At 37.9% G+C, this 26,773-nt stretch overlaps 1 protein-coding gene across 1 annotated transcript; it reads right to left on the bottom strand.

The window, feature by feature from the left end:
• Positions 1-270: 270 nt before the first annotated feature.
• On the bottom strand, positions 271-26,773 carry LOC308661015 (acyl-CoA (8-3)-desaturase-like). The gene is made up of 12 exons (XM_081315699.1): positions 26,526-26,773; positions 22,193-22,303; positions 20,397-20,594; positions 19,570-19,671; positions 14,635-14,763; positions 10,663-10,723; positions 5,765-5,838; positions 4,563-4,660; positions 2,949-3,045; positions 2,061-2,140; positions 1,811-1,936; positions 271-680 (listed from the first exon to the last, which is right to left on the bottom strand). Exons 1-12 carry the CDS (start codon positions 26,766-26,768, stop codon positions 569-571), a joined length of 1,431 nt encoding a protein of 476 aa, XP_081171825.1. The 5' UTR covers positions 26,769-26,773; the 3' UTR covers positions 271-568.

Raw genomic sequence — 26,773 nt, 5'->3', positions numbered from 1 at the left:
AGAAAAGCACAGAAATATAGACGTGCATGGTCATCTTGGTGATAGTATTTGTTTAGTAGTGCAAGATAGTTTCTCATTTCTCTTTTTATTAATGAATTTGGATGAATTACTAGATTTCTACCAGTATTGGAAGCTCTGGGTGAGAGAAACATCAGGTAAATAATATGGAATCAACAAATGCTAAAAAAAAAAGTAGAAGAAATAGGGATTGGTATCTTAGCTGCACTTTGTATCTGCTGATCCAGTTTAATCTCATATCATAATCCAGAATCCACTACAACAGCTGTTACATTTATTTTCATGACCGTAGCAAAACTGAGATCAAGTGTAAAAGTAGCAACAAAGCAATTCAATGAAAATTTTTGAGAAACTTTCCTACATCTTTATTTATGATGCATCCAAGATCCAGAAGCAGAAAAGGAAAAAAAAGTGTCACTTGGGGTGCTTATATTCATTAAGAAACATATTAAAGGTTAAGCTGAGGCCAAAAGTCTCTCCAAGCATTCTGTTTCCTCCACAAATTACTTTAGGTTTTCTGTGCCCAAACACTGTCAGGTCCATCTCACATCTATTGTGTCTCTTCACCCTTCTTCCCTTCTTGAAGGCAGACTTTAGGATTTTGTGTTTTCTGTTCAAGATGATACGTTTTGAACCAGATTTCACCTGCAGCCTTCAAGGAACTGTAAAAAACAGAAAGTAAGTCCTGCTTTATTGCTATGAGAATTAAGACCTATTCAGAAAAATCATGCTTCTGATTCAAGCAGAGGATTGAATTCAGAACGAGTACAATACATTGAGGACAGATTGAGAAGCACAAAAATCTCTCCGTGATTCCTACATCTTCTTTTAGGTATTTGATGTGACTTCACAGTTATGTCTAGTTTGCATTGATGCTTTATGCACTTATATATCATTATCATAAAGTAGTACTTTATCCAAGCACCCAAACTGAAAGGTCATGGTGATAGGGAGAAGGCAGACTCTGCCCATCTTCAAGAGACCAGCTGGGCATGTAATTTTCATGCTAGCCATATGGAAATAGTTTGCCATTGCCTGTTTCTAGAAGGTGGTTTTTGTTTTTTTTTTTGTTATTTTGCAACTTTACAGTCTAGCTCAGCTGCCCCTAACCTTTTGGGCACCAGGGATTGGTTCCATGGTGAAAAGTTTTTTCTGTGGATGGGTGTGGTTTCACATTCTACTGCATCTCGTGGATGGAGCTTTGCTTGTTTGTGCAGCCTGGTTGCTGGCATGCTCCAACCAAGTGCAGTCCATAGAAAGGGAGTTAGGGACCCCTGGTCTAGCTTACACCTTTTTCTTGATGGCTTCTATCAAAATACTACCAACTTAGATGCTGCTTATCTTTTTTCAAGATCACCCAAGTATTGTTGAGAGCTACCACATATGAAAGGCTCTTTGATGTTAACTGATAACTAATTTTTAATTATAACTAATTTTATGAAAGAAGCATTTGATAGAGCACATGCTTAATGATTAGCATTTCTCTCTTTCTGACATTAGACTTGTTTTTTCTTAAAGGATCTACATCTTTATTCTCATTAACAGTTTAATGCTTTGCACAGCAGATCACTTTTGAAGCCTCTACCCAATGGACTTAGTGTTCAGTTGACATCTTCACACTTATGTATATGCCTGTATCATTGCAAGTTCGCCTTTCTCATGTCCTTAAGAGCAAAACCATGCAGATTCTTCATTTAATTTGCTGTTTGGCTAACCTTTATATGTATACTGAATGTTTCCTAGATGCCCAAATATTCTTCTGAGCTGATAGTCTTTGCAGTCTGATACTTACTGCACAATGTCAGCAAAGCCACTGAAGAGGGATTTTGATTGATATTCAATACCATGTTTGGCACACATGGATTTCACCAAAGGAGTCACCTTCCAAAAGTTGTGCCGAGGCATCGTAGGGAAGAGACTATAGGCAGAAAGGAAGGCAGAGAATTATGATCCCTTTACTATCTTTTTGTTTTATATGAACTATGAAGCAGTTTCTCACGGATACCTTAAAATCTTTCTCATTGCCCTAAATCTGTACTCACTGGTGCTCAATTTGAAAATTCAGGTGCCCCGTAAACCAGTCATTGAAAAACGATTGATTCACATTGCATGTTGCCTGAAGCTGGGAGAAGAGAGAAAGAGAGGTTTTAGTCCAGACATACTGTGAATGAAGGAAGAACAATTTTCAGGCAAATGTCCATGATTCATATTCATGTATGTTTGTATGTATATATCGGTATATAATTTGTATTTCTAGATAAATATATTGAATTTTGGAAAGCTTAAATTATATTAGTTTAAATACTCATTTGATATCAAATCTGATAGGCCCCACTGTACAGTTTTGAAAACATGGAGAATTAAAGTGTAATTCTACTAATATGTTTATTTTTCATTTTGTGAAACATTTCTTTTCAACAGTTACTTTTAAATCTTCTCTTTACTTATTCCAGACTGAACCAGGTTGTCTGGTAAGATTCGAACTCAAAAGCCTCCTTTTTTAAAAAGAATGTCCTGATCTTGATGAAAACCTGATGCTGGGAATGGAAAAGAGTGAAATGATTTCTGCACTGGCCGGTTTCTCTTTGGTGCTATTATCTTAAAATGACCCCAAAAAAGTTATTTATTCTGCTCATCTCATTTCCATGTTTATAAAGTCCGAACAAAAGTGAGGGCAATCATAACCTGTAAGAAAAGACATGGTATTTTTAAACACACTTCAAATTTTTCTATGATAGGAAAATAAGTAAAAATAACTTCCAAAAAGGAATTCAGTTTTCACCTATGCAGATTATAGTTGATGCTGTGGTAATTGGATTATTATGGATCTGTGAATTATTGTCATATGATAAAATTACAGACAAGTGTAACTTTAAGATTAAAGTTTAATCATGTGCAGCCATCAATTTTATCTTTGAGATCTCTCTTACCTGTGTAGAGAACCAATCCATGTTTTTATCGTGATCAATGTGCATAGGAATATGACTCATCTGCGATATCCATGTAAATAGGATACTCTCAAGAACACTGAGAGACAGAGACAGGCAAAGTCAGGAAGTGAAACTATATCTACACAAATTAACCATTAAATAGAACAGTGGGACAATTTATTGGTTTGTTCGTTAGGTTTAGAATGCAAGTCATTTGCTAAACCTACTTATGCCTTTCTGTGGAAGTCAATACCTGTCCAACTGAAACACACACACACACATACTCCAACAACATATTCAAACCAAAGATCAGGAGCCTCAATCTTTCTGAGTCAGTGGACATATTTGGAAGGTTGATCAAATACCATGGAAACTGATCCAGAATGGTCACTATAGAATGGCTTGGATAGATCCCAGATAGATATATAATGGCAAATGGACAACATATGATCCTCTGAGAGGAAGGCAAATTGGTGAGGTTGTTGTTGCTATTCCCTCCAGCCCCTCACAATGTTCTTTGTCATTTCTAAATGACAATATAAACTCAAATAATAAAAGGGAATGGAGAGGAGTAAAAGTGAAAGGAAAAAAGAAAGAAAAGTAAGCATATAATCAAGAGAAAAGAAGCATATAAAAGCTTCCAAACTTCATCACAATAAGTATATAAAAAATAGTAACTCTTCACCCTCTGTAAAGTTCTAAACATTTATCTGTTCATCCCATATCTTATCTCTAAACAAATCCATAAAACATCCTTTTCCATCTTGTGTCAGCAGAGAATCCAAAAAAGATAGTAAGAAATAGTAACTTATCTTATCAAGAATGATCAAATGAGCCAACTTTATACTCCTTTCTTTTACTTAATCTTTAGCTCATTCATATATTGCCATAAGATTTTATCTCTCTTCATTTCTTTTTTGTATCAGTTCTTCAAGGCTTTAACAAGACTTTTATTAAATTCCAGTTGGTTTGTCATTTGCATTTCATTTTTAAATTGTAAAACCTCAACACGTTTCTTTTGAAGATCCAGAGAAACATCCTTTTCTAACTAATTCTTTTGGTCTACCACTTGTAAATCCAGTTTCAATACCATCTCCATCTTGTCAAAATTTGTTCTAAAAGTGACATTTCTTCAATAACATCCGTTGGACGTAGTTTATCCATTACAGCATCACCATTATGACACTATTGAAATTATGGCTACTATTTTCTAAATCACTTCTTCTCCTTCAGTGTTTTTATTTTCATAACATTTTGTACTATTTTGCAGGCCTGTATATCTTTCCTCTACTTAAAATCTTCAGTATGCTCTTGTGCCCAGTTTTTCAAATCATGAAATTATTTCCATGTGCACCAATCTTCAACAGGAAGAAAATGAGTTTGGGTGTCCTAAAAAAGAGGGGGACTTTTTGGAGTAAGTTCAGATTAGCCTTCCACAGCCTGGGTATCAACTCCCAGAATTGCCTGGCCAACAAAGCCATTATTGCCAATGGTAGAACTGAAACCCACACATATGGAAGTGGGCAAGGCTGGGGAAGGATAATCTAGTGAATAGTCAGGGTCTGTGAAGGAATGGTGAAACACAAAGAAAATAGTACATATGATGAACAGTACTTCAAAAGAAAGAGGTATCCCAAAGCACCCTTGAATCCCAATATGGGGTTGAAGGCAATAAAGAATCGGATAAAATAGGTCACAGTCCATGCCATTTCCTGCAGAAGAGAAGAAAAGGAACAGACATTAGAATAGCATCTTCCCTTGCTCCAAGTAGGCACCCTACATGGAATCGTAATGAGTTTCAGATGTTTATCTTCTGGGAACTCTGCTCTGTTTACTGCCTCTTAGACAGATCCATTTTCTACCCTGGCTGCTTTTTTAATGGATTGACAGATTTAATGGGTTGAAAAGACTCACAGAAAAATTCACTAGACAAGATTGAGTATGCTTGTTTTTAAAAAAAAGTACAATATTTTGAGCTCACATCATTCCAGAAAGTGATGGAGGAGAGAAGTTTCTTTGCATGTTGTTATAAGAGTTTTTTTAAATTAATCAGGGAAGACAAGCTTTCTATATAGTGATTATCAATACAAGAGACCATGTGTGATTGTAAACACCAATGTTGGTGTGTATGTGGATCTGTTTGAGCTCAGTTATTTTCAGTAACTGATCTGTTTATGTGATATCAGATGTGAATGTAGAGATTTTGTTAGCTTTGATTATCCCACAAAACTTCAGCCATTTTTATTTAGAGTGCTTGACAATAGTGCACGGCAGATCCCTATGTTAGATAAAGCTGCAAAAGTCTCTTCTGCCATCTTTTCAATTAGAAAAAGATAAGTCCAACCCCATTTCCAATCCCTTTAAATCTTTTTAAAGAGAAAGATGAACCATAACTTCATTTGTTTGTGTTCAACCTACTATAAACAATTCCTGAATCAAAGCCCTTAAAATCACTACTTGAGAAAACTGGATTGTAATTCTTGTACATTCTTAGTTCAACTGATGTCATTGTACAACTCTATGCCTCCAACTTTCCCCATTATACCTTCTACATGTTTGTTTCCTTAGAAAAAACTCTAATGCCTTCTTCATAAAAAGCCTTTTGAAAGCTAGCAATAGTTCATCTGGAAATGCTTTAGAATTGGGTGGCATTGACTTTCCTATTAACAATATTCCTATGCCAATTTTTATATGCTCTTAAAAATAGTCTTAATATCCTCTTAAGGAAATAAAATTCTAAACCTAGAAATGTACCATGACCTGGGGAGGGGTGTCTCAGTATTTTAATATTTAGTAGGGATTATTTGTGTACTCACCCTCCAGAGTTTGCGCTGGAGTATAAAGTACAATGAGTAAACTTGGAAAGTTGGCACAACAATCAGTGGCAGTGCTGTAGAAGGAAACAAAATGCATATAGCCATTTACATGTCTTTTCTAAACATAAAGGAAGCATCAACCACACTCCTCAAATGTTTTGTATTTAACATTTGGGAAATATTATAATTGTACTTGAGATTTTCATCATCAAAAATAAATCAAACCCCAAAAAGCATTTGACAACGTAAACTGGCAATTTATGTTTCAGCAGCTTACAGAAATAGACTTTGGAAAAAACTTTATAAATACAATCCAAACAATTTATTGCAAACAGACTGCCAAAATAATTGTAAATGGAGACTATACAGAAAACTTCAATATTAAAAAAGGCACAAGACAGGGATGTCCATTATCTCCATTACTATTTATATTAATGCTGGAAGTATTGAATGGAAACATTAGACAAGATACAGAAATTAAAGGACTGGAGATAAAAGATGAAAAATACAAATTACAAGCATTCGCAGATGACTTGGTTTTTATACTGGAAGTTCCATTGGAAACAAGCACTAAACGTCTAGACAAAATAGAATAATTTGGAGAAGTGGCAGGCCTGACAATAAATAGAGAAAAGACTAAAGTGCTGAGAAAAAAATTAACAGAAAAACAAAAAAAAACAACTAACAAAAGAACAAATCTTCAAATAGTTAAAAAAAGTTAAGTACTTGGGAATTTATCTAACAGCAAGATGTGTAACAGTAAAAGAAGATAACTACATAAGACTGCTAAAACAAAATTGGATTTGGAAAAGTGGAAAAACCTTCAACTGTCAATGTTGGGGAGAATAGCAACAGTGGAAATGAAGACCCTACCAAAAATACTTTTTTTATTTCAAACGATTCCTGTAAGGCTGGGAAAAGCCTTTTTTGATGAACTGAACATAATAATACTGAAATTTATCTGGCAAGGGGAAAAAGTGAGAATTAAAGTGAAAATGCTACAAGAAGTAAAAGACAGTGGAGAATTTGGACTCCCAGACTGGAGGTCATACTACCAAGCAACTATTTTAACATGGCTTAAAGAATGGATAATGCTTAGAAATAAAAAAACTATTGTGCCTAGAGGGGCATGACCTACAAATTGGTTGGCATGCCTTTCTGTGGTACGGAAAGAACAAAATACACATATACTTTCAAAACCATTTTATGAGGAATGCACTTCTTTTAGAATGGGAAAAAATAAAAGAAAAAAATTATATTAAGATACCTGAATGGCTTTCAACAATGGAAGCTTTTGCTTATCCAGACTTAATTAACTATGACAAAGTTGTGACATATAAAGACATTTTGGATAATGAAGGAAAATTGAAAGATAGACAAGACATAAGAACAAATTCAAAAGAGATATGAAAAAGATGTAAAAACAACAGGATTTTATAAAGAACAGACAGAATTTGAACAGATACAGTTAAAAACAGATGAAAAGTTGATCAAGAAACTATAGATTTCTGTTAAAGATGGAGGAAGAACAAGTAAAAGAAACGATGATAATATGGGGAAAGAATTTCGGATATAATATAGAATTAGAGGAGTGGCAAAAATTATGGGAAAGAAATATTAAATTAACTAAAGCAGTGCCATATAAAGAAAACTTATACAAAATGTTTTACAGATGGGATATGACACCAGTGAGATTAGCGAAAATGTTTTAAAATACTTCTAACAATTGTTGGAAATGCAAACAAAGGCCAGGTACTTATTACCACATCTGGTGGACATGCCTTAAAGCAAAAAGGGTTTGGGCTAAAATACATCTATTGTTGGAGAAGATGACTAAAAATCAAACAGACTTCAAACCAGAATTGCTTTTGTTAGGAATAATAGGAGCCAAGTACAAGAAAGATTGTAGATATTTAATACTGTATTAACAGCAGCAATATTGCCCAATATTGGAAAAATGAAAACTTACCAACTGAAGAAGTACTAATTAAGAAAATTCTATAGTGCACAGAAATGGATAGATTGACTTTAGAGATTAAAGAGAAAGAAGACTTAGTATACTTTAGAACATGGGATAATTTTTACCAATGGCTAGAAAAATGAGTCAGCGAGAAAGGAATGTGATATGCAATCCTGAATATATATTACTAAGAATTAGCCTACTGAGTGATTAATCAATATTGTTTATGATAGTTAACCATATCTATTACTGTTAGTTAAATACATGTACCCAGACAATATACTGTTTGCTAAATGTTGAAAATGTTCCTTGGGGAAACCCTAACCCAGTGGTGGCGAACCTGTGGCATGCATGCCAGAGATGGCACTCAGAGCCCTCTCTGTTGGCACACACGCCACTGCCAGCAGCAGCAGGTCCATCAGGCCGCCACCACTGCCCAGAACAGGAGCCCCGCCCAGCACAAAGGAGGCGAAGCAGCTGACTAGCAAGCTTCAGTAGAGGTGGTAGAGCAGAGGTAACCAACCACTGTCAATTGGTGGAGTGGAAGAAAAGGGAGGAGGAAGCATTTTGCATACGTGCGTGCACGAGGCCACGAGCATGCACTCACTGCAAATGGGGCTGGGCTAGTGCCTACATGATACTCACTAGCCCTGCCCTGTTCTTGCATGGTGCAGCGCTTTGTATCAGCGCCTTGCAGCACAGTGGCCCATTTTTGCACCCCTGATTTTTGCGTGCCAGAGACGGCACTCAGAGGGACCTCCCTGCCCCCCCCCGAGGGCACCCTAATGCTGATGCACCCCTGGCACTTTGCAATAAATAAGTGGGTTTTGGGTTGCAGTTTGGGCACTCGGGCTCTAAAAGGTTCACCATCACTTCCCTAACCCCAACCCCAACACTAATCCCAACCCTAACCCAAACCTCAATCCCAATCCTGACCCCATTTTATCCCTAACCCTATAAAAACCAATAAAATTTATAATAAATAAATAAATAAAACCCCAAAACTTGTACATGGCAGACACTGCCTGAATTTTGCCACTCAAACTATTTGTGTTGGCTCTATTAGAACCAATTGACTAAAATACACTTGAATGAACTAAATGAAGCTCTGTTATTCCTGGTGATAAGTGGACAATACTATCTTAATCTCTTCAGGTTTATTTAGAAGAAAGCCCTGGTAAATCCAGTGAGACCTGCTTTCAAGTGTTTATGTATTCAATTTATAACAGACATCTTGTAAAACTGCCCATCTTGTAAAACACAACTCTGGGTGACTTACAATATAAAACCTAAAACAAGCCACTAGTATATATAAAGAGAGCAAACCCCATTACCTTCTAGCACTGATGATGTTACCTAGCTGGGTAATGAAATGTCTGCAAGGAAACTACCGACCTTGGAGATCACCATAGTTCCACCCTGAGCTACAAATATTCTCTTCTATTGGAGCTAGCTGAATAAAAGTTCATTTTCCTTCAAAGGTGGGGAGGGGTTAATAGTCCAGAGGAAAAGAAGCATAGAGGCACAATAAGAAAAGTTGCAAGTGCTCTAGTTGCTGGCCAATAGCAGAGAAGAAAAAAAGGAGAAGAAATTCCAGAGAGAGGAATTAAGGGAGAACAATGTTTGTAAGAAGAAAACATTGTTATATAATATTACTATCGAGTCTAGTAATAGAGTATGATATTTGCAATCATTATAACTGTAATTAATGTAACAATATAGAAACAGCAATAGAATTAAATATAAAGTAGAGGCAATAGAAACACACAGATAAACTTGTAAGTTTCACATTTCACTTTTATATCTTGGGTTTATTTCAAAATAAAATATCTCCCTAACCCTTATAGGGATTTATTTATTTTTTTCAAAAAAAAAACCACTGTTCAGAGTCCAGGGCTTTTGTGGTTCTTGAGACTCAGACTGAAGAGTCAATTTAATTGGAGACAGGTAAAAAAAAATCGTATGACAGAGGTCTCCTCTGAACTTCTGTAAGCAGTTATTGGTGGTGGCCACTAGCTTGGTTGGCTTCAAAAAACGGGTTGGACCAATTCATGGAAGTCATGCGAATCAATGGCTATTAGCCTGGATGGCAGTCTGCCTGTCTGAAGGGAGACCAGTGGGTTTCCTTGGTAGGTCATTGTGAGAATGGCCTCCTGAACTTGTTGGGCCAGAGGTGGGATCCAGCAGGCACCATTGATGCTCTTATGAATAAAGTAGTTTCAAAAAGAAAAGCAACTGCTGGTTAAGCATTATTTGCATTATTTTCCAGTCTCTCTTCCATGGCAATTTTCTTCCACTCTAATTTGATTATGGATGGTCCTGTTAGAGCACCAAATAATTGAGCAGTTGCAAGAGAAAGTGCAGTAGCCTCTCCGGCTCTCTTTGCACTGTTTAGGCGTAGCCTGCTTTTGAAGACGTGGACTTGGAATCAGGACGCCTCCATCCACCTTAAATGTACAGGGGTGTCTGTTTGCTCTGAGAAAGAAAAGAATTCCTCCTCATCCTCTGCAATGTTCTGCAGTTGCTGCCACTGCTCTTGTTCTCCCCCTCCTCCTCCTCCTCCTTCTCCTTCTCTTTATCTTATTACTAATAAGACTGCAAAGGATATAAATTCTTCCATTCTCCACCATTCAGTCAGAATGGAAAAAGCTTCTTGGGTGAGAAGCGAAATGTCTTCAGGGAAAAACAAAGTCCAGTTGCCTCTTGTAAAAGCACCAAAAAGCTGAATGGCTGAGAATTGCCATAGACACTTATTACTAATACGTAATAAGAGTTGTTATTAATCTGCACTGGGCTGGGCATTATAATCTGTCCAGGAGCTCATGGTGGAAAAGATAGAGTCCAAAGATGATACACAGCTTTTTTGTGAAAGTTGTTTTTTTACACAAAAAACTTCATTTACACTTAGCTAGAGGTAGGGGGAAAATCAGATACTCACTGAAGAAAAAATATTTGTGCTGATAGTTATAAGGCATGTATTTCTTTTTCTGCAAACCCAACTGTAAAAGAAAGAAAGTCATGAAAAAACAAATATCCTTCACTAGATAATTACACTTTAAGGCTCCATTTTTATAACATCTTTTTCAGCTGCTCTGTAAAATAAATACTCAGGCAAGAAAAAGGGAAGAAAAGTGAGATGCACACAACTGTCACAATAATAGACTGTAATTGTGGTAGTTAGAGTAGATTGCAGTCTTAATGTCATGGTTCTGACAGATGAAACTCTTCAAAAGAACTTCAAGGCATTGTTTACCTTAAAGAATCTTTTATTCGAGAAACAAAGTATCAGCACTACATAGTTGAAACCAAAAACTAAATTCCCCTCCCCTTGATACAAAGTAACAAAGTACAATTCTTTCCTCCAATAAACAGTCATAACTCACATTCCCCAATTAGCTTGAAGTGCGGGCTTTCTCCCCAGCTCTCCAGCCCGCCAAAACACTATCAGCTCTGGGCCCAATGTCCTTGGGTTCCCATGGCTGTTATTATTGTTATGACTACTGGACTCTCATCCCTATTCCCCTTCCCAGCATTGACTAATTCTAAAAGCAATAGAGAAAATGGCTGCATTTCCATCTGTTGCCAAAGCAAGAACATCCGATGTTAGCAGCATTGACACTTTATTTTCAAAGTTTCCAGATGCAGAAACTCATGGCAGAGTGAGGTAGCTTTTGAACTAAGTCCTACAATATAAATACGGAAAACAGCATTCTTAACCTTAGATATTTTTTTTAGCCAGGAGAGGAAGAGATCCCTTTTGGTAGCAGAAACACTAGATAAATTTTACTAATCTTTCCATTAGTAAAAGGCCCCAAAGGAAAGCAATACTGATGACCCTGGATCTTCTGAGTTCAAAGTGCTCCATTGTCCCAATATCAGCTCTTCACCCACACCATCCTATCGCTGGCACAATGAATGTGCTGACCGGTGTCAGTAGAGGTGAATTATTTTTTTATTTAGAAAACATGTACTGTATTGTCGCCTACTCGCATATGGTGACTCAAAGCAGCTTACATAAATAGAAAAACACCCTATAAAAATAAAATAACAGGCGGAAAAATAATAAAATAATATAATAACCCCCCACCCCAGCGACAACATACATTAAACTACCGGTAGCCATTTGCTAGGCTCTATCCCGCTCTGGGTTCCCCAGGCCCACTGACAGAACCAGGTCTTCAGCACCTTCCAAAAAAGTGTTGGAGTGGGGGTGCATGGATGGTTAAGGATAAATCACACAGCTGATGTTGCTCGGATAAAAGCAAAGAAAATTGCAAGTGAGGATGTCAATCAAAAAACAATATGAAAATATCTTAAATAACATTTTTATTGTTTTTGTCAGGTATTATTTAATATTTTTCATTAATATTTTAAAATGCTTTCTTATAACATAATCTAGTTTTCTGTACCTCTTTTTTGTTCTTATTTAAGTATTAACTGCATGAAGTAATAAACTACCTTTCAGCACTGTATATCATTTTCTTATACTTAAAATGGTCATTAGGGGAGAGAACCGATTGTTAAATTATTTGAATCTCACCACTGAGGAGGGGTGTCATATGTGTACACCGAGGTCTGAACAAAACCATGTGGGCTGCTGCATTTTGTATCAATTGGAGTTTCCGGATGCTCTTCAGGGACAGCCCCACATAGAGCACGTTACAATAGCCAAGATGGGAGGTGACTAATGGATGAGTGATCATGAGTAGGGATTGTTGGTCCAGGAAAGGGCATAACTGGTGCACAATCCACAGTTGTGCAAAGGCCCTCCTGGCCATGGCTGCCACCTGCTCTTCAAGCAGGAGCCGCGAGTCCAGGAGTACTCTCAGATTATGCACAGGGTCTGTTTGGGGCAGTGCCACCCCATCCAAGATCAAAGATAGCAATTCTCCATGGGCCCCAAACCCAGAGCCACTCGATCTTGCCAGGGTTCAGTTTCAACCCGCTGCTCCCCATCCAGCCCCTAACAGCCTTCAGGCACTGCGAGACGGAGGTCATGGCATCACTTAACCCACCACAGGCTGAGACAGTAGCGTAGCGTGGGGGGTGCAGGGGGGGCCGGCCGCACCGGGCGCAACATCTGGGGGGGGCGCGCTCGCACTGAGCTGCTCAGGGAGCCCCAAGGGCTGCACAGAGTTGGCTTGGCTCCGCTCTCGAGCTGCTCTTTCTTGCAAAGCGAAATGAGTCCGGCAGGTGAGATGGGCGGCCACATAAACTGAATAAAATAAATAGAAGTGGCCAACTCTCCGCCCAGGCTCAGGCCAACCGCAAGCGCCCCGCAGGCGCCCTGGCAGGTTTGGCCGAGCGAAGACGGACCCGCTGGCCGGCCGGCCTAGCTTCGTGCGCATGCGTGGCTTTATTTAGCGGGGCTCACGTGCGAGCTTGAATGCAGCGGCTCTTGCAGGTCGGAGCCCCGCCCAGCCGCCCTCGAGAGGGACCCGGAAGCATCCCGCATGCGCGCGACTCTTCTTGGAAAGTCTACGCCGCTGCGGGGCGCGTCTTTTCAGCAGTGCCGTGATGTCACCGCCCGCCCGCCCCTCTATTTCCGCTTCCGGTTGCCTTGCCCCGCCCCGGGTGCTGACAACCCACGCTACGCCACTGGGCTGAGATATACAGCTGAGTATCATCAGCATACTGATGATATCTCAGTCCATGGTGATGGATGATCTCACCCAATGGCTTCATGTAAATGTTAAATAGGAGCAGAGAGAGTATTGAGCCCTGCAGAACCCCGCAAGGCCTGGATCTCTCACCTCCTATCAACACCAACTGAGAGCAGCCACGGAGGAAGAAAGTGAACCAGTACTGTATAGCACAAGCACCCCTCCCTCCCAACCCCTGAAGCAGCTCCAGAAGAATACCATGGTCAACGGTATCAAGAGGTCAAAAATTAACAACAAAAAGGGAACCCAGAATCTCATCTAAAGAGACAGCTTCTTCATTTTGAGATTTTTACTGACTGCCACATCCCCAACCTTCAGAGATAAAACTTTTTCTATTTCTGCTTGTGAGGCATAAGTAATTCTATATTTTCTGTTTTAAGAAAGAACCAAGGCAAAATACAGTATGCTTATCAAATCTGAAATAATCCATTGACATAATTCACACATAATTAGTCAGCCCAATTCATAACATTAACCAAAGAAGGAGGAAACATGAATAAACATAGATGTTTAGCCTCCATATCACCCACAATGTTCTATCTATCCTACCTGAGCTGCCAGGGGTTTGGGCAAGCAGACAATCTGCTACTTTGCTTCCCTAACACACCTTCTTAGGATTGCACTCATGGCTATAAAAGCTTGCTGCTTTCCTCAGAATACACACTTATAAAGTCAATCCAGAGAGACAATTCACCCAGTAGTCCAATTCATAAAATTTACCTATAGCTATGAATTACAACAAGAGAACCAGTTTGGTGTAGCAGTTAAGGCATCAGGCTAGAAATTGCAAGATTTTAAGTTCTGGTCTCTCCTTAGACCAGGGGTGTTAAACTGCCAGCCCGCGGGCTGATTTCATCATACTGAAGCCGCACCTACCCCATTTCTGGCAATGCAAAAAGAGTCGGGATATGTCACAACACATCACATGACATGGTGAGTTTGACACCCATGCCTTGGACAAAGCCAACTGGGTGACCTTGATCAGTCACTTTCTTTCAGCCTTAGAAAAGAGGGGGCCATATATGGAAATACACTTTTGTTGTGGCCACCTTGGGCAATCATTTTGTCCAGCCCTACTAATCTATTTTCTCTATGAGATCTGTTTTATCAGACAGTGCCAATAAATATAAATAATACATCCACAATACATATACTGTGTTCAACTCTAAACATTGACAATGGAGTAGCTAAACAGTTTCTGTTCTGATCTGAAAGGCCAGAGTTCAGTAAAATCTGTTGCTTCTTACCTCCAAAGAAAGAGGTTCCCCTAATGACAGAATAACAGGATGAAATGAAATGTCTGGGTCCTTCTGGAAACAGTTGGGTTTAGCATGATGCTGGGAATGGTGCAAAGACCACCAATTAGCTGAAAGTCCCTGTAGAGGAAGAGTGAAAGAAAGCATTCAGGCACTTTTAAAAGATTACTTGACTATTTACTACAGCAGTATTCTGCTTTGTATAGGCAATATATTATAGAGGAGAGTCCATTGAACCTTTGAATCAGATTTTCAAATAAATTTGAGAGGTTGAATCAGCTGACTCTGAGTTATCTTGGAGAGGTTCAAAACAGTTTGAAGATTAAATGCACTTTCCAGCTTTGAAGAATCTCAAGCATTCATTGCATGTATGGACAAACCCGGGGGAATTTGAGTACTGTACTGACCTCTCTGATATTAACTTTAAGTAGGTGGCAGAGGAGTTTTATCACCTTTTCAAACCCTGTCTATCAAAGCACTGGAAGATGTGCTGCTCTGCTGTTTGTGTATTTAGAGAGATTTGTCTGGGGGGGAAAACAGAATACAAAATTGAGGACTAACTTTATTCCGCTCTGTCTTGCTTTTAATGAATCTTGCTCTTCCTTGCCTCCATGCCATTTTATCATTCTTCTTTGACTCAACTGTAGATTTGTGTCCCTGTTAGATTTGTGTCCTGTATTTTTCTTCCTTATTTATCACTGGCATTTAATCAAGCTTATTGATCAGGGAATTTTATCACTGGGATTTAATCAGGCTTATCTTACAGTTGTAGCAAAAGCAGGTGAAGATAACACCTGGTATGCTAATTCTCATCTGATTTCATTGCTAATGTTGATACAAAGATTTTAATAGCAGTGTTGGCAAATAGATTACAAATTGTTATTAAAAATGATCAAGCAAGATTAATAAAAACTAGGCATGCAGCAGATAATATAGGATTAGTTATAGATATAATAGACTTAAAACAAAAATCAACTTGCAATCTCACTGTTAAATGCTCAAAAGCTTTTGATAAACTACACAAACAATACATATTTATTGTATTAAATAGATTTGAAAATCCCTTGGAATTCATAAAATGCATTAAGATATTATATCTACATCTAAAGTAAGATTTAATGACATATTTTCTCCCACTTCTCCATTATTTAGAGAAACTAAACACTTTCACCCTTGCTTTTTAATATCTACATTAATATTTCAATTAATATTTAATAATCAATTTATTAATATTTAATAACTTTTTGCATCTGCTATTAGACAACATAGAATTATCTATGGAGTACTATATTTATTTTATTTTTATTTTAATTCCATTTATATCCCGCCCTTCTCCGAAGACTCAGGGCGGCTTACAAGCTTAGCAGTAGCCTTCATTCTATGTATATGCCTGCTTATTAGGGCTTTCACACACACCCCAAGCGGCATTATTACAAAGTCAGCTTAATTGCCCCCAACAATCTGGGTCCTCATTTTACCTACCTCGGAAGGATGGAAGGCTGAGTCAACCTTGAGCCTGGTGGGATGCGAACCTGCACTAATTGCAGGCAGCTGGTGTTACTTAAGGAGGCATTAGCCCACTGCGCCACCAAGGCTCTTATATAACTCAGTTGAATACAAATGCCCACATTCTTTTGTTTATTTCCAAACCTCATACTGTTGTTTTAGTATTGAGGCAAAATAGCAGAATATTCTATTAACTTGTCCAAATCAGAACTGATTCCAATAGATGAAAATTGGGTTACCCATCAGCTAAATATCAATTCCATATTCCAAATCAATTAAATATATATACCAAGGGATACAAATATGGTTTGAAGCTTAACACCTCAAAAACCAAGATCATGGTCGTCAGCAAACAATCCAATAAATTTGGAAGGAATACAATTAGAAAAAGTTGAGAGGATCACGCACCTCGGTTCTAATTTACATGAAAGCTGGGACATGACCATTGAAGTAAAGACAAGGATAAAGAAAGCTCGAACAACATTCTTCAAAATGAAAAAGGTCTTCTGCAGTCATGACATAAGCCTAAGATTGAAAATCAGGCTTGTCCGATGTTATATTTTTTTTTATCCTGTTCTATGGAGTAGAGAGTTGGTCTCTGACAGAAGGCCACCTGAAGAGACTCAAAGCATTTGAAATGTGCGTTTACAGGCAACTGTTACATATAAGCTGAGTTGACAAGATCAGAAATGAGGAGGTGATAAGCTGCCTGGGAAAGCCAAGGGAAATCATCGAAACAATTAAAAAATGAAAGTTAGAATATTTCGGACATGTGATGTGACAGTCAGAAAAATAATTTAATCCTCCAGGGAAAGATTGAAGGCAAACAAGGTCCAGGCAGAAGAGGAACATCATGGCTTCAAAATCTAAGGGACTGGTTTGGACAAAACTCAGCAGCACTTTTTCGTGCAGCTGCTGATAACAGTAGGATTGCCAACATGATTGCCAAAATTTGATAACGGATATGGCACAAGAAGAAGAAAGGATACAACAAGTAATATAAATAATTGGAATTGGGTATGTCTAGTTTAATGAAGAGAAGGACGAGGGGTGACATGATAACAGTGTTCCAATATCTCAGGGGCTGCCACAAAGAGGAGGGACTCAAGCTATTCTCCAAAGCTCCTGAAGACAGGACAAGAAGCAACGGATGGAAACTAGTCAAGGAGAGAAGCAACCTAGAACTAAGGAGAAACTTCCTGACAGAACAACTAACCAGTGGAACAACCTGCCTCCAGAAGCTGTGAATGTTCCAACTCTGGAAGTTTTTAAGAAGAGACTGGCCAGCCTTTTGACTGAAATGGTATAGGGTTTCCTGCCTGAGCAGGGGGTTGGACTAGATGACCTTCAAGATCCCTTCCAACTAATTATTATTATTATTATTATTATTATTATTATTATTATTATTATTATTATTATTATTATTATTATTATTGGGAGAGGGATATTTCTTCAGATATCAATAGATGGGTGTCATTAAACCTTACCCTTTGGGAGAAAGGTGAATGCTCTCAAAATGTATGTTATTCCAAGATTAATTTGTATTCTAAGACAAGTTCCAGTTTAAAAATCTGGAAAATATTTTCAGAAAATACATTCCTTCTTTAGAAAATTTTGATGGAGTTCTTTGATTCTGAGAATCTCTTTACAGAAAGGCCAATTTCCAATTAATGAGAGAGGATTCAGTTTTTAGAATCTGGAACTATCATGCTTACATATTGTCAAGCATTAAATCCTGAAAGCTAACAATTGGGGTTAATTTTCCAATTTGGGCAACCTTGGAATATACACATAAAGCACCTTTGGTTGGATGGACATTATTAAGATCTAAATATACTCAAGCTCTGATACCTCTGAAAACAATTACATTATTTAGAAAGTTATGGAATGGAATGTCTACTTTAAAAAACTGTCTGTTTTTCCCATGCCAAATTGACCTTATGGGGAAAGCCATCTTTAAAAATGAGGAGAAAGATGATGATATGGAAAAATTGGATGGAAACTGTCACACGCAAAGAATCAGGACTACACATTAAATTCCAGTGAAGCTGCTTTACTGCTCATTCCCATACACAAACTATTCAACTAATGGTCCGGACTAAATTGTCACTGTGTAAGAGTTAGCGGACTTCAAGAAGGGCTGGAGTTGGGCTACTTGTGGGAACATAATGACTCCAGGATTATTCCTCTCTTGACTCTGCTCCCCCAACTCTGACTCTGCTTCTCATACATTCTACTGTCTTTAAAAAAAACATTGTCACCATAGCACATAACCTGCTTTTTCTAGTTTATTAAATTTGACTAGAGTGTTTTCTTTTTTTACTTCAGTATGGCTGCTCTATACACTTTTTGTTTTGGAGAACTAAGAGACTGTGCTGCTCTTTTTCACTCCTATTATTTCAGACTTAAAAGAGTAGAAGAGGAATGTTTCAAAATGCATGTCAAAATTCTATAGAACCCTTTCAATAAAAACATTTTTATTCGAACAAGCCGGCCTGGCCTGATGGGGGATTGGTGGGGTTTTTATTGCTGTACTTTTGGGGTTTTTATAAATGTATTGTATTAATTGTTTTTAATGGGCAACTATTTAATCTTTTTTAATATTTGTAACTTCGCATTTTATTCTTGCCCTGTTCACCGCCCTGAGTCCTTCGGGAGAAGGGCGGTATAGAAATATTAATAAACTAAACTAAACTAAACTACTTATCTCAAACTTTGCAGTGCCAATGTCCTCAAAGGTATCTACTATCTCTGTTATTTTCATTTTATTCTGCACCCCAAATGAAACAACTATAGGCATTTTGATGCTTTCCCATTCAAGTAAAAAAACAAACAACTTTCTTGAATTTATTTGACATGGATTTTGATCTCAGATCTCCTATACTAGAGTTTCCCAACCCATTGGCCAATACCCATGGGCCAATAGGGCCTGTTGGGAACTGGGCTGTGTAAGTGGTGGGCGAGCTCGCAAAGCTTCGTTTGTGCATGCAGGGATTAGTTTGCACATGTGAAACCATCCCCTCCCTCCCCCCCACCTTGGCTACCAATGCCACTCTGTGGAGCCAGGACAGTTGGGAACCACTGTCCTATATGTATCAAGTCTTGCCACCTTCAGATCTTAAATTTGGATTGGCTCTCGGTTAATTTGCACATTCATATTGTTTATTACAAGTGAAATTCCATTCCTTGTCTGCAGTTAGTAATGAGATAGATGAACAAATAGTTTGATTTAATGTTAGAGAGCTTTCTATGTTCTTTGAGTGGGAATGGGAAAATGGGAACCCCATTTGACACATCTGTTATAAATAACACAACACATTTGATACTTACTGATGAAACTTTTTCAGGTGTATTTGCAATATTCCCTATTCCTTCCCTTCAATTCTGTGGAACATTCTAAGAATAATATACCATACTTACCTTTAAATGGCACATCACAAATTCCTGAAAAAGGTGGTTCCATTTTGGATTGCTGAAGACTGAAAGATGTCCCAAATCATGTTGTAGCCAGCCTGCCTGAGACTAAAAGGAAAGCGTGATTCACAACAGGACCACCTTTTGTGTCACTCCTACAGCTTATATGCAATGATATTTGTAATAGCTATGCAAGAATGGCTGGGATAGATAAAATACAGATTCATTCATTCTTGGCTGTTGTTGTTTTTATTCAATCAGAGAAGAAGCCACCCAGAGAAACATTAAAAATAGGAAAGCAATTCTACAATATAGCAACAAATACCTTTGACAAACTTATGTGATTTTTGTGATAGACAGTGAGAAGACATAGCTGCTTTTTAATGCTCTATTCTTGTTTCATTACCTGCTGTCCTTCAGAATGGGAGATTTGAGATATAAGATAACATGGCATCATAGAACATAGAATACAGAGTTGGAAGGGACCTTGCAGGTCTTCTAATCCAAACCCCTGCTCTAGCAAGAGACCCTATGCCATTTCAGATAAATGGCTGTTCAGTCTCTTCTTAAAAGCCTCCAATACCCTTCTTTTCTACAGAGTCATCTGTTGGGCAAAACAAAAGTGGCTTTTTATCTAAATGAATTGCTTAGTCTTCTTCAACCCTTGTTCCTGCAAACAATTTAGTGCAATTTTCTGAAGGCCCATGACAACTGAATATGTGTTATTTTCCTTACAAAGAAATTATTTTAATTTGGCCGAAAGACATTCTGCTGTAGGAAGCCAATCTAATGGAAAATGCAATTTTGCCTAAAAATAAATCCAAGAAAATTACCTGAGAAAAGGTCAGCAACAATGTGGCCAAAAAAAAAGGTACTATAGATATCCCAAAATACCACAACACAAACCAGCCAGCAGCATCCAGCAGTAAAATATGCAGAAGGGTCAGGAAAAAGAAGAATTGGTTTGCCTTGAAGAGTCCCATGTTTTTAACAGTGGACAGCAGCTCCCGAAAATCCTCTACTAATAATTTCTATGGAAACAAAATTCAGCAAATTTGCAGGAGTTTTGACTTTATGGATACAGCATAATTAGCCAGTGGCATCAACAGTTAACATCAAGAATTCTTGGCGGAATTGCCCCCCAAACTATCCTTTTCCTTCCAAACTTTTTACAGGGGAATGAAGAGAAAACCATGCAACCCCAAAATTTGATAAATATTCTTTTAACAATATTAAATGTGGAAGAAAGCAAATGAAATTGTTGCATAAATAAATTATTTTTGTTCTTAGTGACTGCTAGACAACTTACAGCTCATGTTTGGGACACTTGAAATTACTCAACGTCTACCTGGATTTAATAATCTTGGCATAAAGCACATGGAAAAACTAACTCACACACACTTTGGTATAAATAGCTTTATTGAGTGTCCACAAGGTGGCACCAATTTATATATTCCTATAATGCTCACGCAGTCAGAGAGTTGCTAGTTTAAACAAAACCACTGAGTGTTGCATTATTCAATGCTGTTTTTATTTATATATTTATTGTAATATATTTGCACATTAAATTCATTTATATAGTACATTTGTACTGTATTCCAGTTAAACATAGTATTTATTACTGTTATAAAATATATAATTAATAGATCATGAATTAATATTATTATTTCTCATTAATAAATATTTATGGAACTGTTATTGGTATCTATTTACCTACTTTATTAATTTAATCAATTTATATTGCTGCCCATTCAATGACTTTCATCAGGTTACATCAGTAGACGCCCATTGGCCAGGAGTCTCACCACAGGACATCCACAGGCATGACCAGTGCTGTTTCATTGCTGTGCCCAGGCCTGAAACCTGACTGAAAAGGATCCAGGTAAACCATTTTCTCCGGTCTCTCTGAGGCTGCATTGCAACCACCTGCTTAATAATCTTGAGAAAACAGGCTGGGATTGATTAGGTGAAGGCTGAGGAAGGCAACCTGAAAGAACTGGGTTTACTTGCCCAATCTTATTGCCCAGCTGCATTTTAAAAGGTACCTTAGATCTTTTTTGGCAAAATCAGATGGAAGTTCATCTGATGGGACATGAAATGACTTTGCTCTGCATCTGGAACATGAACAGGATAAAACTGTGTACATTGGACACTACCTGGATATGACTTGTTGAGATGACAGAAGCCTTATCTTGTGGGGTTATTTGAGTTCAGGTGGAGCCTAAAGAAGCAAAGATGGTTCTCTCTGTGTTATTTACACCTGTGGAGTCCTACTTGCTTAGTGGAAGCAGACAGGGAGATGAGAGGAAGCTGAGCGTGAGTGGTAGTGAAGATATCCTTCAGATGTATTTGGGGAGGCTCAAGTGGCGCTTCAGGGCAATGTGGTGGAGAGTGGAAGGGAATGAAATGGCAGATACTAAGATCACTTCATAATTAAAAGTCTGCTGAAGGAAATGGACTTTTACTGTTTTTATAAAGGCCAAGAGATTCGGGTGAAGTACAAGGGCAATGCAGAATATCAGATCAGTTTTAACGACAAAAGTGATCTTTGAGACAAGCCTTATAATATTTAAGGCTTTGCATTTTAACACCATAAGCCACTACCTCAATTTTCTGTCTCCAAACTTACATTTTTACTAGGTTCAAAGCTGGGCTGATCAGGTGCCAATTCCCCAATCAAAAGTGATGCCATGTGCTTCCTTACTAGAGTCTTGTCAACATGAAAGGCTGTGAAAGGATCCTAAAGCCAAAGCATAAAGAAAAAAGAGAGAGAAAAGAAAAAAATATTATAATAAAGAACCAGTTTAAAGGCAACCTGGAAGAAACATGTTTAGGCTAAGTGATTATACTTGATTCTTACCTTTCTTCTTTCCAGTTCAAGGCATCACAGACAATAATCCGCAAGAGTTGTTTGACCCAAGATATTGAGACACTTGCACTATTGTTTAAGGAATTGGCTCTGAAGGGTTATGATTAATTCTAAACTATAATTATTCAGAAAATTATTTTGGCTTTAAGTAACATATGGAGTTACAGATGACAAAGAAACTGCAGTGATTGCAGAAAAGATCAAAGACAGCAAAATGTACAAATCACCTATTTTATTTGTTTAATTCTTTCTAGAAAGTAGTATTTATAGATAGTTTTATCAGCAATATACAGTAAACCAGTTTTACTGCTTTACTCTGCATATAGAATTCCTGCTTCTCTCTTTTTAATTTATAGGTGGAAAATGCACAATTTGCTTAGTTCTGCATTAATTTTTGTTATTTAATTTTAAAGTTGAGAAAACTCTGTGCTTCTTTTTGAAGACATTTATAGTAAGTATCTTTTACATTTCATTCATGCATAATTATACACCCACTTTCCATGAAGAAACTTCCTGATATAAAAAGTTAACCTAAAGAACATAAAACTTAAAAATATATAATATGTGGACCAAATAAACAAAAGACATGGAAGAAACTGCTTAAGGCTTTGAAAAATAAAGGGGAAATACAAAAAATAAATCAAAATCATGATCTGGAGTCCAGTGGATCTACAAAAGAGGTCTGCTAAGGACTTGAAGAAGCCTCTGTGATACAACAAGAAAGATAACATCTGAATGAATTAAAGATCAAAATTGTTAGAAGTAAAAGAAAGGAATATAAAGTTGTTCTGTTTGATTAAAATAAGACATGCTTTTTAAAAAAATCTCTGGTAATTCTTTATGGGCTTTTTACTGACACCAGGACTGAAAAGTTGATCATTGATCATTATACATATAGAAAGATAGATTTGGGAAAGGAGAGATATTTATTTATAACTTTATAGCAGGTAATGAGTTATCAATTTTTTTTAATTTGGCATACTGAAGATTGGAAGTCACTTCTTTTATATATTTCTTTTCTTTTTATTTATTCTACTTCTTTCCTTTTTGTTTCTCTATTTTTTCTTTCCATTTTTTAATGTATGTCAATGATGACTCAATCATCTAGGCCAGGGGTGTCAAACTCAATTTCATTGAGGGCCGCATCAGCATTGCAGTTGCCCTCAGGGGGCTGGGTGGGTGGGGCCAGGGTGGGCGGGGCCTACTGGGTGGGCATGGCCTACTGGGTGGGCGTGGCCAGAGTGCATATGGCCTACTGGGTGGGCGTGGCCAGCTCTACATCGTTTGCATCAAGGGTGCCTATGGGGGCCTGGGCAGGAGTGGGACAGATCTGAGGGTCTCTGGGCCAGGGCCAAGGCAGTGGGGGCCGTTCCCTCACTGTTTCCAGGATGGCTTTGCGGGCCACATGAAACCACTTCGCGGGCCGGATCCGGCCCCCGGGCCTTGTGTTTGACATGTCTGATCTAGGCCAAAGGTGTCTAAAGGTTGAATCATGGCAGCTGGACCAAACTTTGTTAATCTGAGACATCCAAGCAACTTCATCAGAGTAAAAATTAGGTAGGCAGACAGTACATTCCATTCATTGGAATGTACCAACTCTTGCCACATCAATTTCAGTTGAATCTTGACTCTCTCTCAGATTAATGTCTCAGATTAACAAAGTTTGGTCCATTTGCCATGATTTAACCTTTAGACACCTTTGGCCTGGATGAGTCTCCATTGACATACATATTGCAACTTATTTTGGGTTGAAACCCCTGAAATTGGTGTGGTAAGAGTTGGTACATTCCAATGACTCTCTGTCTCACTGCCAATCTATTTTTTACTCTGACTGAGGAAATTGATGTTGAAGTTCATGAAGTTGAGCAATGACCATCTGGTCAAAGTTTGGTCTAGTTGCTGTGATTCAACCTTTATACACTTCATTTTTTTCAATTCTTTCTCTTCTTTATTTTTCTGAGTTTAATTTGTATTTGATTTTACTCTTGTACTTGACAGGAGTAGATTATTAATCAGAAATTTCTAATGAATCGAAAGGTCTGTAGGAGAAGCCACCTGAAAGTCATAAACTCAGACAAGTTAACTATATACAAATAAGAAAAGGAAAAATTGCTGGCTAACTGAAAGCGCAAGCAGAGGAAATACAGAAATAACTATAGGAGCCAAGCTTTGTTAATAGAAAATTAGATGGCGATAGATAAGATGTGCACAAAGGGGCTTCCTGGAACATGGGAGGGGATAGTGGTTTTAGACAGTCCGGATTAGTTTATTGGATGATTAGGGAAGGGGCACTGAGTGCAATCGGGGAGGGGGGAATCTGCATCAGGAGTAGGATATAAAAATGTGTCAAACAGCTCTTTAAGGTGTGGCTGGACTCCTGTGTGTGTTTCAGCTCACCAAGCCTTTGCAAATGCTTCTTTTTAAATAAAACTTTGTTGCTGGAATTCCAATTTAGTTTGTTTGTTTTGGGATCTTGAGCCATGTTCCAAACATACTGAAAATCTTTATAAAAATTATTTTTTTAAAAAAAGTACGTAAAAGGTAACAGAAAAAAAATAGGCTAATCTGCTTTCAAAGTAGAAAAGGTTATAGCGACTGGATGCAAACTTATTTTTACAATGATAAAGTGATTTTTTTTCCTTCTTTTCAATCATGTCCAATTCTCAGGGACTGCTGGACAAGTCTCTGCACTTTTCTTTGCAAAGATTTTCAGAGAGAAAGTGACTAGCCTATGATCATGCACAAGGCAGGACTTGAACCCACAGTCTCCCAATTTCTAGCCTGATGCTAGAAATTGGAACCAAACTGGCTCCATATGAATATATAATTTATATCCCCGCAGCACCATTCTCCTCTATCTGTCCATCTTCAGTCTCTTGATATTCTCCTTCTTCAGATCCCTTTGCAGCTTCCAGAAGTGTTAATGGGGTTGCTTTTAAAACATTATTGTAAAAATCACGCGCTTGCATCACAGTAACCAAACGGTACTGTGAGCTCCTGCTTGCAGTCTGCATTAACAGAGGCCAGATACTGGTTTTCCCAACTGACCAAAAAGGTATAGAAATATGTGTATCTTCAAATAATCATGTGATATAGATCCAGTTTCTCTCTTTGCAGAAGGGAAGACAGACAGAATGGTATTGCATGACTGAACTACTGGCTCCTTGTTAAAGTTGTGTATGATTAATTAAAAACTTACAAATTGATTATTTAATTTCCACAATAACAGGTTATGATTTAACTACACTTAAATATAGTTGGAAGGATTTTTTTTTTGTTGTTCTGATCTTCACTTTTGGTTTTGGTGAAACTGTAAAAACAAGGAAATTGCAATGTTTTACCAACAATTCTAAGGAAAGCTAACCTACAGATCATAGATTTACATTGCTTTTTCTTATTTTTTATTTTTTATTTCTTAAAAGCATAGTCTATATCAGGAATAATATGTGTGTGAGAATGTAAAAGAGAAAGAGAGAGTGTGTGTGCTGATTTCACTGCACCATTCTGCAGATAGGATTCCTATTTTATTTCTCCCATTTCTATTTAAATTAACAATGGGATTTGCAAGATTTGTTCAGCTGTTTGGCTCCATCCTTCAGACTTGGGAAACAGAGCAGAATAAATGGAATGCTTTGTAAATAACTGAGAAAGCCAAAGACTAGCAAAAAGAAGTCAATATGTGCTTCATATATTATAAAAAGGCTTTTAAAAAGTGCTCAGAAAAATGGGAACTCCAGAATCTCGTTGTCCTCATGAGAAACTTACATACAAGTCAAGAAACCACAGTACAGTCAGAACATGATAAAACAGATTGGCTCCAGGTTAGCAAAGGGGTACAAAGCTGTGTATTTGACCCTTATATTCAACCTATATGCTGAATATATATTAAGGGGGGCTGGGTTAAAAAATGATGGGCATGGTTTTAACATTGGAGAAAGAAACATTAATAGCCTATATTATGCTGGTAGCCCTACCCTGAAACTGAATATACAGAAAATCTGCAAGTTTTAGTAATAAAAGTCAAGGAGCACAGTGGAAAATGGGATTACAAATAAAAAAGACCAAACTAATTACAACTTGCCACGCGCCTTACCGTGGCGTCCTGCCCTGCGAAGCTTGCGATGGTCCGAGAACCCCCTGGGTGCCTCCTGTAGAACCGGCTGACGTCATAGACTTTCCTGTCAATCACCAGCCAGCGCTCCTGTGGCGGGTCTCCCTGGCCAGTGCGCAGCCCGATCTCGTCCCAGGTAAACCACCGCGAAGGGCCGGAGAGATCGGCCGCGGGATCAGCCTCCCTCCTCTGCCTGACCCCGGTTTCTCCTTGCTGGGAAGCCATCACCC

The sequence above is a fragment of the Vipera berus genome (assembly GCF_964194415.1).
Source record: "Vipera berus genome assembly, chromosome: 1".
NCBI lineage: Eukaryota > Metazoa > Chordata > Lepidosauria > Squamata > Viperidae > Vipera > Vipera berus.
Note: the sequence above shows the minus strand (reverse complement) of the source record. Positions and strands in the feature narration are given on the sequence as shown.